Source organism: Siniperca chuatsi, linkage group LG21 (genome assembly GCF_020085105.1).
Source record: "Siniperca chuatsi isolate FFG_IHB_CAS linkage group LG21, ASM2008510v1, whole genome shotgun sequence".
Taxonomy (NCBI): domain Eukaryota; kingdom Metazoa; phylum Chordata; class Actinopteri; order Centrarchiformes; family Sinipercidae; genus Siniperca; species Siniperca chuatsi.
The window spans coordinates 702,270-715,000 of NC_058062.1; the positions used below are offsets into that span (position 1 = coordinate 702,270).

Here is a 12,731-nt window from a genome sequence, read left to right on the forward strand (position 1 = left end):
TTTATCTCCTCCCTCTAAGTGTCAGTCTGTATGACCCAAAGTCACTAAACTGGACATTGATCATTAACATCTCTGCAATACTTGAATAATTGTGCAATATTCTGTGTTAATACTGCTGTGCAACATCCTCTGTCTCATTATAATCTTAATAAGCTGCACTTAACTTGACAGTTCATGCACTATAACTTACTACTTATATTATTACATTGTATTATTATACCGTATTATCATCATCAACCGGTAAATCCACTTTTGTACTTACTTATACTTATTTTAGATTTTAGCTTTATACTTTATATCCACTTTGTACTTAATTTATCTGACCTGTATTATATTTGATTTGCTTAGTGCTTCTATCTCTGTGTGCACTGACGTGACAGTGAGCAGCTGTAACGAAAGAGTTTCCCCTCGGGGATCAATAAAGTATTTCTGATTTTGATTTCTCCAATATTAGCTTCTCTGCACTGGCTTCCTGTAAAATCCAGAACTGAATTTAAAATCCTTCTCCTCACCTACAAAGCTCTTAATGGTCAGGCACCATCATATCTTAAAGATCTCATAATACCTTATTACCCGACTAGAGCACTGCGCTCCCAGGATGCAGGGTTCCTGGTGGTTCCTAGAGTCTCCAAAAGTAGACCGGGAGCCAGAGCCTTCAGTTATCAAGCTCCTCTCCTGTGGAACCAGGTCCCAGTTTGGGTTCAGGAGGCAGACACCATTTCCACATTTAAGAGCAGGCTTAAGACTTTCCTCTGTGATAAAGCTTATAGTTAGGGCTGGCTCGGGTGAGTCCTGAACCATCCTTTAGTTATGCTGCTATAGGCCTAGACTGTCGGGAGACTTCCCATGATGCACCTCTTTCCTCTCTCCTCCTCTCCCTCTCCGTCTGTATGCATTTTTATCCCATTACTGCATGTTACTAACTCGACATCTTCTCTCTCCCGTAGTTCTGTGCTTTCTCGTTTCTCTCCTCTCTCCTTCTGTCGCTTTCAGCAGGTATTTCTGCCTCCGGAGCTGCAGAGTCTGGATCTGTGGTTGTGGCCCACCTGCTGCCCCCGTGTTCCCGCAGAGTCTGGATCTGTGGTTGTGGGCCGCCTGCTGCCCCCGTGTTCCCGCAGAGTCTGGATCTGTGGTTGTGGGCCGCCTGCTGCCCCCGTGTTCCCGCAGAGTCTGGATCTGTGGTTGTGGGCCGCCTGCTGCCCCCGTGTTCCCGCAGAGTCTGGATCTGTGGTTGTGGGCCGCCTGCTGCCCCCGTGTTCCCGCAGAGTCTGGATCTGTGGTTGTGGGCCACCTGCTGCCCCCGTGTTCCTGCTCGACAACTGCTGCTACAGTTGTTGTTATTATTCTTACTAGTATTATTAAGACGGTGTCGTCCCTCATTCGTCCAGGAGTGTTCTATCATAGAAAAGGTTTCAGTCGTAGTCGTCTGAACGCTGTTTTCAGAATCAAGACGTTTCGGCTCCCATCCGGAAGTCATTCTCAATTGTGAAAATGGGACGGGAACTCAGAAATCTAAGCTACTCTGTGTTACATAAGCCCCGCCCTCAGGAAGGAGTCTACCTGAGTATCTGTTAATAGCTAGTTTCACCTGAAACTGACCTAATAGTTTCAGGATTGTTTCACAATCTCGGGATTGCAGAGCGCCGTGCATTTGCATCTAAAAGCTACAAACTGCACATTTGAAGACAGCGAGGTGAAGATTCTAAGTAGAGAGAAGAGTTGGTTTGAAAGAGGAGTCAAGGAAGCCATTTTTGTGAAAAAAGAAAACCCCTCTTTGAACAGAAATGGTGGTCTGAGATTCAATCTGCCCAAAGTTTACCACAGTGTATTAACACCGTGGTCAAGCCAATCACATGCTAATCAGGTACTTAACAGTGATGAGGGAGGTGCAGCCAGAAAACAAGAGGCCTGATTACTGATTACTGGGCCATCATGGAAACTATTAGGTCAGTTTCAGGTGAAACTAGGCAGGGTAAACAGCAGACACTCAGGAAGACTCCTGTAACAGTAATGACTTCTGTTATGAACTGGCGCTTTATAAATAAAATAGAATTTAAGTGAATTGCTGTGAATAGCTACCCACAAGGGTTTGTACATTCAGCAGTTGTGGTCTAGGGACCTAGGGGTACCCTTGGAGGATGACAGTTGGAAAACTAGTGTTGACTCATCTAAGAATCCAAACCATCAGCAAACACACTACAATTCCATTCATAGGACTTATAAACCCAGAAAAAATTATCTTATGAAGCTTAATTCTTCTCCAAATTGCGATCTCTGCCCAGACAATCAGATTGGTTCATGTACGCAAATGCTTTGGAACTGCAGAGAAGTTGCCCAGTTTTGGAGACAAGTTTGTCTTACTTCGTCAAAGATACTAAATGTTGATATACCTTGTTCTCCTGTTATAGTATTTCTTAATGATATGAGACGAATAATATTAGTTGGCCACCACACATGCTTAAAGTTTCACAGTGGATTAATACGCACCTTGAAGTAATTAACATGGAGCTTTCTGCAGCCAAAATGCACGGCGCCAGTGGAAAACCCATCTCTTTCTGGGATGAGACACACTACACAAAATGGAAAATATTTGATAAAATCATAGTACAACCCTTTAATAATGTGTTTACTGCCTAATTTGAAAAATTAAAAAACGTTAACACAAAAAAAGGAACCTTTAGAAAGGAAGCTTTTGCAATATTTACTTGTTCAATAAAGATTGTGACAGCAGGGTTAGTCCAGGTGGAACCACTGAGGGGACTTTGGCTTTTTAAACAGTTCATTTAAAAACAAACCCTCACAATCAGAAGAGGCGAAGGTTAGTCCATCTCTGTACAAGTTGTGTGTTTCATTGATTTTCCAAATTAAACAAAGTTCTGAAAACTGAAAATTGGATTAAAAATGCAAAAATTTAGTTAACTGCTCTTGATATAAGCTGCTTTTCTACCCAAAGCACCAGGAACTTTTATCGCCAGGAACTACTTTTCAAGGAACTAAAAGTCCCTTCAGCCCGTTGTCGTCAGCGTTTCCACCGCGGCCTAAAGACCCGGGAAGATCAGGCAGATTACACCATTAGGTTACACCCATCACACGGCTGCATAACTATTGTTTTAACTTATTAAACTCATCACCTGCAGTTCAGCATGAGGACCTTTACTTATTTTAACCTGTGCACTCTCACCTGTTTGAAACGCTGAACCTGCCCCGCCTCTCCCTGTTTCCTGGCATGGACAGGAGTGTGGACGTGCGGTCTCTCACTCTTCATCTCCTCTCAGTTCGCATGCATTAGTTCCTGTTGTTGACTGTGTAGCTGCTGTGGCTGCTTTCACATAGGCTACTGTTAAACTGGGACACCTGGCAAATTGGGAGAGTTCAGATTTGCAATGAATATCTTGTTAAGAAATACAAAACCAATGCTTATGCTTTGTTAGAAATGCACCTGATCAGGAAAAAAGGTCACACGGATATGATGTGTGATGTGGATCAGGAAATACATGCTGTCTTGAGAGAAGTTGTGAAGTTACTAATGTAACAGTAGGCCTTTGGAGTGTTTTGTCATGTTAAATTGCTTTGAAAGCCCTGTTTGAATTCATTCAAGGGGCCAGGTGGGAGACTTTGGGTGGATGGCCCGGGGACTGGACATGGGCGAAGACGGAGCCCCTCTGGAGGCCGGCGGCGAAGACGGAGAGTCACAGGAGGCCGGCAGCGAAGATGGAGCCCCTCTGGAGGCCGGCGGCGAAGACGGAGAGTCACAGGAGGCCGGCGGCGAAGACGGAGCCCCTCTGGAGGCCGGCGGCGAAGGCGGAGCCCTCTGGAGGCCGGAGAAGCAGATCAGGGCCTGCATCAGGACAGCAGGACAGGGAGCCGGCGATGGAGAGACTGGTAGAGGAGCTGGCAGAACCAGTGATGTCTGGGAACCCGGAGCCTGCCACCGGTAGAGAAGGAGGATACTGCTGCGACCCGGCAGATGTTCTGCGGCATGCTGCGGTCCAACCGGGGCAGGAGATGGCTGCGATCCAGAGGCGGCAAGGGGTTGGTGCTGCTGCGATCCAGCAGGGGGGTGGAGGCCGCCGCGGGGCAGGCGAGCAGCTGGGTCAGACGTCACTCCACTGGGTCAGACGGTTACTGTAAATAAAGGTTGTGAAAGTGGTGCTGGTCCAGGTGGAACCACTGAGGGGACATTGGCTTTTTTTTCACATGCTGTGTCTTTATAAACCAGCAGCCTGAAGTTTGTTTCAGTAAAACAGCTCTTGATTCCTGCAGCAGCTACTGAACACAGGTACTTCTTCTTCTACATGATAATAATAGCAATAATAATGCATGCAATTTGATTATAAATTCCAGATATATTGTATGAACTATGTGACTCAGGCAACAACTATCAGTTTAGCTATTTGGAACCTTATGCGATTTAAAATGTAAGAAGACATTAGGAAAATACCAGAAAGTAAACATCAGGCAACCTTTCTGTCAAACATATGTAACATGATGTGAATGAAACTGAAATTACAATGAGTTACGTTCAGTTTAAGCAGTTCTCTGGCAACATGACAAATTCTATGAATACAGAAACTTAATGTGCAAATCTTTCTTCAGGAACCGTTTCAAACGTACAAACAAACAAAATGCTCTATTATTGGTTTAAGTATTGGTTCAGTATAACCAGCTTCACTTCACTCCTGTGGGAGCAGATTTTCACATCAGGATTCCCATCATGCTTTAAGTATGATGTAAGTATAATGTTGCCACGGTGATTTTAGCATATATTTCTTTATATTCTGGAGAATCTGCACCATGAACAGTCATGCTGCTTTAAATACTGTAACCATGGATGAAGACAACAGTGCCAGAAAACATCTGAACACGACGACTGTTGGGTGAAAGTGTTAAAGGAAAACTCTGGTATATTTCAACCTGGTGTATTTCCCATTAATGTGTCCTTTAAGTTAGCATTACCCATAAAGCCACAATGGACACATTTGTGGGCAATATGCCACACTGAAATATACCTGAAATTTTCTTTAAGTTTTAAGATCTTTTATCTCATTTTGGGCTCTTGGATGCACAACATTTAGAACATTATTTCATGTCCTGAATTATTCTTGTTTCTTGTTTTTCTTGTCTTGTTTGCAGTTGTGGCGTTTACACGCTATCTGCCTCAATGATGCTGGCTTCGTTGATCCTTCTTCTCTCCTTGACGACCTTCTCAGCTCTGTCACATGACCTCACCTCTTCCGACCTCTCACTACCCTACAGGGTGAAGAGAGACCAGCCTTTCGAGACCAGAGAGAAAGTAAAAGAGACCTTCCAGGTGTTACAAGACACTCTGTCTGCATTCAAAGACATATCAGAGGTGCAGAAATGGGGAGAATCGGCAAAAGACATCCTGAAAAGGCTCGCCAAATTTGCCAGTGTGGCTCCTGGCTGCGTTGGTGTGCTCCTCTCTGTGGTCAACATGGCCTTGGCCTTCATCCCTCAGGATGACCCAGTGCTGAATGAGGTGAAGGCAGGGTTCGCTGAGGTGAACAGGAAGCTGGACTCTCTCTCCATCAAGATCTCCAACCTGGCAACAGATGTGGAATGGTTCAACTACGCCAGCGTCTACTCTCAGGACGAGGTCCGCATCCTCAACGCCTGGAGGAAGTTCAATGAGTTTCGTGAGAACAGTGAGTTGGCACAAAATGAGGGCGAGAAACTCCGACAGGCAGAGATATTCATCAACTACTATGAGTACACAACAACCGAGGCCAGTGTGGCCAACCTCTACCACTACCTGACGGTCAGCAGCACGTCTCTCAGTGGAAACCTCAACGAGCTGCTGATGAAGAAGTTTAAATGTGACATTAGTGAGATCGGCAAATATAACTTCTATTTCAGCACTTTGCTGTTAAAGGGGATGGTGCTAAATGAGGCTTACTGGAAACTGACTGGTTTGAACCCACTAAACAAAGACGTTGAACACGTCCAAATGTTCAAGAACGTCTACAGAGCTCAGGTGTCAGCTGTGGAGTTCTGCCTGAAGAATACAGAGCACTATGTAAAGGAGGACGTGCTGGAGATCACCAAAGCAAACAGTCCTGACAACAAAGAAGCCATCGCTGATCGGGTGAAAAAGGCTCTGGATAAGAAGTACAACTGGTACAACTGGGTGGTGCTGGTGTACGCCTCAGCAGAGGATGGATATTACACCCTATATGATCTGACGAAGATCCCCGTGGACCAGGTCACCGTAGCTGTTGGCCACACTCTGAAAGCAGATGTAATATATGAACAACCAATTAAAGAAGCAACTGGAAAGTGCTTTCAACAGTGTGACATTGAGAATGAATTACCAGGATGCACGTTTTACGTCGATATTATCAGTCCTCTTGATGATTCGCCAAGTACTAATCCTTTTAAAGAATTTGCTAAAGTTTCATATAAAACCAGTTCTACCGATTTTTCATTGGTCCCACCAGCATTTGTGCAACACAGTTGTGGGTATTTTACCCGTTATACTGTTTACATCCATTACTCCAGGAGCTTGTCTGTCTGCAGAGATAACACATGTCAGAACAGTGGAACGTGCAAGAGGCTGCTGGACTCCAACGACAGTCTGTGCGAGTGTCAGGATGGTTACTATGGAGAGACGTGTGAACACAGAATGGAGACATCGTTCGTCAAGGAGATGAATGCCCTCTATCCTGTTCCCACTATCACCAGCACCAACGGCAGACTGACGATGATCCAGTCCAGACTGGAGAAGATCGCCAACACCATCGATGAGAGATGTCCCGCTAAATAAATAACTTTGATAATAATTTGAGCACACAACTTAAAATCTTTGTCCCACAAAAATATTTTTCTGGGATTGGGGGGGGGGGGCTTCATAATTTTGAACCCAACTAGAAAACTTAAGTTTGTGTGGCCATCAGGTGGATTCACAGAAAGCTTGGACTCATCTGAAAATAAGTCAGTTAATAAATAAAAAAATCATTATCAATTACAAGTTGTTCTTTAACTTCATTCAGCCTGAACCCAAAACCTTCATCATCATCATCGTCACGCTCGTGTGCTTCACTTCTCCTCTCTTGTTTGTAATTTAAAAAATAACCAAATTTCCTTATTAAAGATAAACTCAAGCTTCATTCTGAGAGTTCTGCAGTTTTTATTCTTTCTGTTTGACTCTTAAGATAAATTTAAGTTTTATTCCAACATGTAGGCAGGAAACATGCTGACATTTGTAATCAGAATGTGTAACATGTGTGATAGACTGATTTTACTAGGAAACTGATCATTGATATAAGTTCAATAGGCAATAAAACAGACAGAAAACGGGAATTCATTATGTAAAAAGTCCTATGAAGGGTTAAAAAAGGCTCAAAGGTTTAATCTATAAAAATGTCCTGTCGAGAGGTTAAAAGGTTAACAGGACTAAGAACTTTAAAAATATGTGGATACGTAGCTGCCAGAGGAGTTAATCTATGAGATGATGCTAGTGATTGATTAGTCATGCCTGCAGAAGCCGTGGCTCTTGGCCACGATGCCCAATTCTCCGTGAAGCTGCCAGAGAGGAGCATCTTTCAATCAATTCACTTCATTTCAGACACATTCAATTCTATTCAGTTTTATTTATATAGCGCCAGTTCATAACAGACGTTATCTCACTGCACTTTTCCTACAGAGCAGGTCTAGACCGAACTCTTTATAATATTAATTACAGAGACCCAACAAATCCCACCATGAGCAAGCACTTGGCCACAGCGGCAAGGAAAAACTTCCTTTAAGAGGCAGAAACCTCGAGCAGAACCAGAGTCAATGGTGGGCGGCCATCAGAGAGAGAGGGGGAGAGAGGTTTACACATCAGTCCATATCAGTAAAATAATGAAAGAAAATACAATACGAGGATAACAACACAGAGATATAATCATTTCACAAGTCCACAGTGATTAAAACACATATAGACATTTGTTCCAATGTCTCCAAAAAAAGAGGAGTACCTCGTGTCACTTTGCGTAGGCTCAGTTAAGGCCATTATGATTACATTTTTTTGAATCAGTGAATCAACACATGCATTTGTACATAAAATTCCTCCACACAGCGTGGAAGGTGGGAACATTACTAGTCACAAACGTATGACTTGCACTTGTCCATGTTGGGAGCTCGAGCCAGATTTTAAAAGCCTCATTAAATGCCACCTGAAGCTTTTTCATTTTTGCTTCACTGTAACTGCACCACAGGTGGGCTGTATAGAGTACAGTCGGCTCTGAAAATGGCTGTTGCATCTGTACAAATATGAAATTTGCGTGCCAGCGTATTGGCTTGTGCAGACATTTTGAAAAACTGGCGCTGCGCTCATGACTGATGATGTCACCCAAATATCTTACTTTATTCGCCACATTTAGCGCTTGGTCTGCCATCAAGAAAGAAGGAACATCTTGCTTCTGATCCTCCTTGGTTTTAACAATCATGACAACACTCTTTTTAGAGTTGAATTTAATGTCGTACTGCACGCCAGAAATAGAGCAGACTCAGTGTAGTTGCTGTAAGTCAGCGCTATAAAGACACAGGACGACTAAATCATCAGCGTATCAGATGGTTAATAAGACCATCCCCCACCAGTCCAAATGCTTCCACTTTACTTGAGGTCAAGGGAATTATTCATGACACAGTTATAATGGTTTTATGACCAAACCAACCACATAAAGTCTAAGGAGCTGGTTGTGGATCTACGAAGGGCCAAGGCACCAGTGACCCCGGTTTCCATCCAGGGGGTCAATGTGGACATGGTGGAGGACTAGAAGTACCTGGGAGTCCACATGGACAATAAACTGGACTGGACCAAGAACACTGAGGCTGTTTACAGGAAGGGCCAGAGCCGCCTCTGTTTCCTGAGGAGGCTGAGGTCCTTCAACATCTGCCGGACGATGCTGAGGATGTTTTATGAGTCTGTGGTGGCCGGTGCTGTCCTGTATGCTGTTGCATGCTGGGGCAGCAGGCTGAGGGCAGCGGACGCCAACAGACTCAACAAACTGATCCGTGAGGCCGGTGACATTGTGGGGGTGGAGCTGGACTCTCTGGCGGTGGTGTCAGAGAGGAGGATGCTGGGTAAACTACACGCCATCTTGGACGGCGTCTCCCACCCGCTCCATGACGTGCTGGTCAAACAAAGGAGCGCCTTCAGCGGAAGACTCGTCCCCCCACAATGCACCACAGAGCACCACAGGAAGTCATTCCTGCCTGTGACCATCAGACTCTTTAACTCCTCCCTCTAAGTGTCAGTCTGTAGGACCCGAAGTCACTAAACTGGACATTGATCATCAACATCTCTGCAATACTTGACATAACTGTGCAATATCCTCCATCTCATAATCATTTTAATAAGCTGCACTTAACTTGACAGTTCATGCACTATAACTTACTACTTATATTATTACATTGTATTATTATACCGTATTATCATCATCAACTGGTAAATCCACTTTGTACTTAATTTATCTGACCTGTATTATAGTGTATCATATTCTGATTTGCTCAGTGCTTCTGTTCCTGTGTGCGCTGACTGACAGCGAGCAGCTGTAACAGAGAGTTTCCCCTCAGGATCAATAAAGTGATTCTGATTCTGATTGGCTAATTTCATCACTGCATTTTGTCTATTCATGCTATTTTAATTATACTCACCAGATGTCACTGTTACCACATTTAATGTTGATCGAACACTTTTACAATAAAGTTTTTTTTTGAAAACTAATTTCCTGATTGGCTCAACGTGCTATAGCGTCATCGTCAACCGTCCAATCAGATCGCTCGCGGTACCGCGGGTATTTGAAAATAAAAATGGCGGAAGTTCGAGCGTAAGTCTCCAATGTTTAACGCTATATATTCACAGTTAAATGAAGTGTTTTTAATGTCATGTAGCGTTCAAAGCGGTGTTTTTCAGTTCCGACCGATTCAGAATTAGTGATTCAAACGGCTGAAAACATGAGAATTAACGGCAGTGAAGAATGTTAGTAAGCTAGCTGAAGCTAACTGACTGAGCTAACGCTGGTTGTTGAGCTCTGTTGACGTGCTGTGTGTGTGTGTGTGTGTGTGTGTGTGTGTGTGTGTGTGTGTGTGTGTGTGTGTGTGTGTGTGTGTATGTGGGGGGGTCAGGGTGCTGCAGCGCTGTGATCCGGCTCTCCTGGATCCCCGCGGAGACCCGGAGCAGCCGGACTGTGCTGAGGCAGCCAGGATGGTGGCCTACCTGACGGTCAGTGTCCACCGGTGACTTCTGCTTTATTATATAAAACTACAACACAATAACGGCGCGTCACAATAAATACCCGAAGCAGGAAGACAGCACAGTGAAAGCAAAGCAGATGGTGAAATCATCGCTCATCTTGTTACAGCAGCAGAATCCATTAGTCGATTAATCGATCTGTTATCTGACAGAACATTGTGTGATGTAAAAGAGATGAGACTGACAGTGTGTGTGTGTGTGTGTGTGTGTGTGTGTGTGTGTGTGTGTGTAGGACAGCCGGCGTGTCCAGAAGGTTCTGTGGCGTCAGCTGTTTGTTCTGGACTCCATGATGTCACTGTTGGAGGGTCTGGAGTCTGCCCAGCAACTGATGACTCAACCCTGCCCCCCCAACCCGGTACACACAGCACACACACACACAGTACACACAGTGCACACACACACAGTACACACACAGAGTATGCACACAGAGTACACACACACACAGAGTACACACACAGAGTACAAACACACAGTACACACACAGCACACACACACAGAGAGTACACACACAGCACACAAACACACAGTACACACACACAGAGTACACACACAGAGTACACACACAGTACACACACACAGTACACACACACAGCACACACACACACAGAGTACACACACAGTACACACATAGAGTACACACACACACACAGAGTACACACACACAGAGTACACACACAGTACACTTTCACCTATTAAAAGGGGTTTATAAGTCGTAACTAATGGCTTTATTAATGGTCAATAACTGATGTACTAAAGCTTTATAGATCGGTTATAAGAAAGCGGTGCCATATTTGGTATATTATGCTGCAGTATGTGTGTAATAACTGCCGAATACCAACGAAGAAGATGCTAAATGACCTCAGGCAGCATGGGAGGGGATGATTGTGCTGTATTGAATGTAAACTTCTTTTGATGCCATGAAACCGTTTTTACTAACTGTTCTTACCTGTGTGTGCGTGTGTGTGCGTCAGAGGGCGGAGCTCGGGGCAGGTGGAAGGCCCTGAAGGCGGAGAGCAGGTCGAGGGTGGAGGAGACGGAGGCTCTGCTCGGATCTCTGCAGGAGAGAATCCAACAGATCCACAACAGACGACACACACTCACACAGCTGGTCCAGCAGCTGCACAGCAAGGTAGCAAGCTGCTGCACTGAAAGGAGCTGAAGTGTAAACTCAAGACAGTCAGTTGAAGTGGAAGCAGTTGGAAAGGTTTTAAAAGGGGGCTGCACTCCGCGCTGTCATTGGCTGGGGGCTACACACTGCGCTGTTATTGGCTGGGGGCTACACTGCGCTGTTATTGGCTGGAGGCTACACTCCACGCTGTTATTGGCTGGGGGCTACACTGCGTTGTTATTGGCTGGAGGCTACGCACTGCGCTGTTATTGGCTGGAGGCTACACTCCGCGCTGTTATTGGCTGGGGGCTACACTGCGCTGTTATTGGCTGGAGGCTACGCACTGCGCTGTTATTGGCTGGAGGCTACACTCCGCGTTGTTATTGGCTGGAGGCTACACTGCGTTGTTATTGGCTGGAGGCTACACTGCGCTGTTATTGGCTGGAGGCTACGCACTGCGCTGTTATTGGCTGGAGGCTACACTGCGCTGTTAATGGCTGGGGGCTACACTGCGCTGTTATTGGCTGGAGGCTACACTCCGCGCTGTTATTGGCTGGAGGCTACACTCCGCGCTGTTATTGGCTGGGGGCTACACTGCGCTGTTATTGGCTGGAGGCTACACTCCGCGCTGTTATTGGCTGGAGGCTACACTCCGCGCTGTTATTGGCTGGAGGCTACACTGCGCTGTTATTGGCTGGGGGCTACACTCCGCGCTGTTATTGGCTGGAGGCTACACACCGCGCTGTTATTGAAACGTCCCGAACACAGCAAACTAATAAGAAACTAAGAACATTCGGGCAGAGGGCCGCAGCTCTGCAGATACAGAAGCCGCCACACACTCCTGTGATGACTGAGAGGGATTATTTCTGTACGAGTCTATACTTTTAGGAAAATCCTACTTATTCTGCCTTTAAATCCAGTAAAAGACACATTTAATTGTTATTTCAGTCCCTTAAAGGTTCCCTAAAGCAGACAGAAGGAAATGTTTTACAAATAAACCCACAAACTGTCTGAGGAAGAGCCACGTTACTGCTTACAGTTCTGCTTTTACTACAATACCCAGAATTCACTGCAGTACTCTTCTCCTCCTCTCCTCTCCTTGTGTCCTTCAGAAGCAGCAGTGTGAACAGCTGGGGGAGTCTCTGCAGAAGGCCCAGAATGCATTGCAGTCATGTGATCGTCAGCTGACCCAGCTGAGGGCGGAGTCAGAGGCGGCACTCGGTCAGCTGATCAGCTGGCAGCGACTCAGAGACGAGTAAGTGTCATCCATCAGGTCACGTGACCCTCGTTCGGACGTTCTGATTGGTCACTAACTCAGCCTCCTGTTCACCTGTCAGGCTGCAGGTGTACATCTCTGCCGTTCAG

The 12,731-nt window shown here is 45.4% G+C and overlaps 2 protein-coding genes across 2 annotated transcripts in view; both read left to right on the forward strand.

The window, feature by feature from the left end:
• Positions 1-4,133: 4,133 nt before the first annotated feature.
• LOC122868847 (cephalotoxin-like protein) lies at positions 4,134-7,127 on the forward strand. Its single transcript, XM_044181225.1, has 2 exons — positions 4,134-4,279; positions 5,134-7,127. Exon 2 carries the CDS (start codon positions 5,162-5,164, stop codon positions 6,782-6,784), a length of 1,623 nt encoding a protein of 540 aa, XP_044037160.1. The 5' UTR covers positions 4,134-4,279; positions 5,134-5,161; the 3' UTR covers positions 6,785-7,127.
• Positions 7,128-9,742: 2,615 nt separating this feature from the next.
• The window catches only part of si:dkey-225f5.4, a 6,912-nt gene continuing 3,923 nt past the window's right edge, over positions 9,743-12,731 (forward strand). Inside the window, exons 1-6 of the mRNA XM_044181226.1 lie at positions 9,743-9,833; positions 10,132-10,228; positions 10,491-10,613; positions 11,230-11,387; positions 12,479-12,621; positions 12,704-12,731. The exon at positions 12,704-12,731 is cut by the window's right edge and continues 150 nt beyond it. The gene's annotated coding sequence lies outside the window, so the exon portion shown is untranslated. The remainder of the gene's footprint in view (positions 9,834-10,131; positions 10,229-10,490; positions 10,614-11,229; positions 11,388-12,478; positions 12,622-12,703) is intronic.

Coding starts and splice junctions, on each gene's coding strand:
- LOC122868847 (XM_044181225.1), top strand. CDS start 5,162: ATGATGCTGGCTTCGTTGATCCTTCTTCTCTCCTTGACGACCTTCTCA.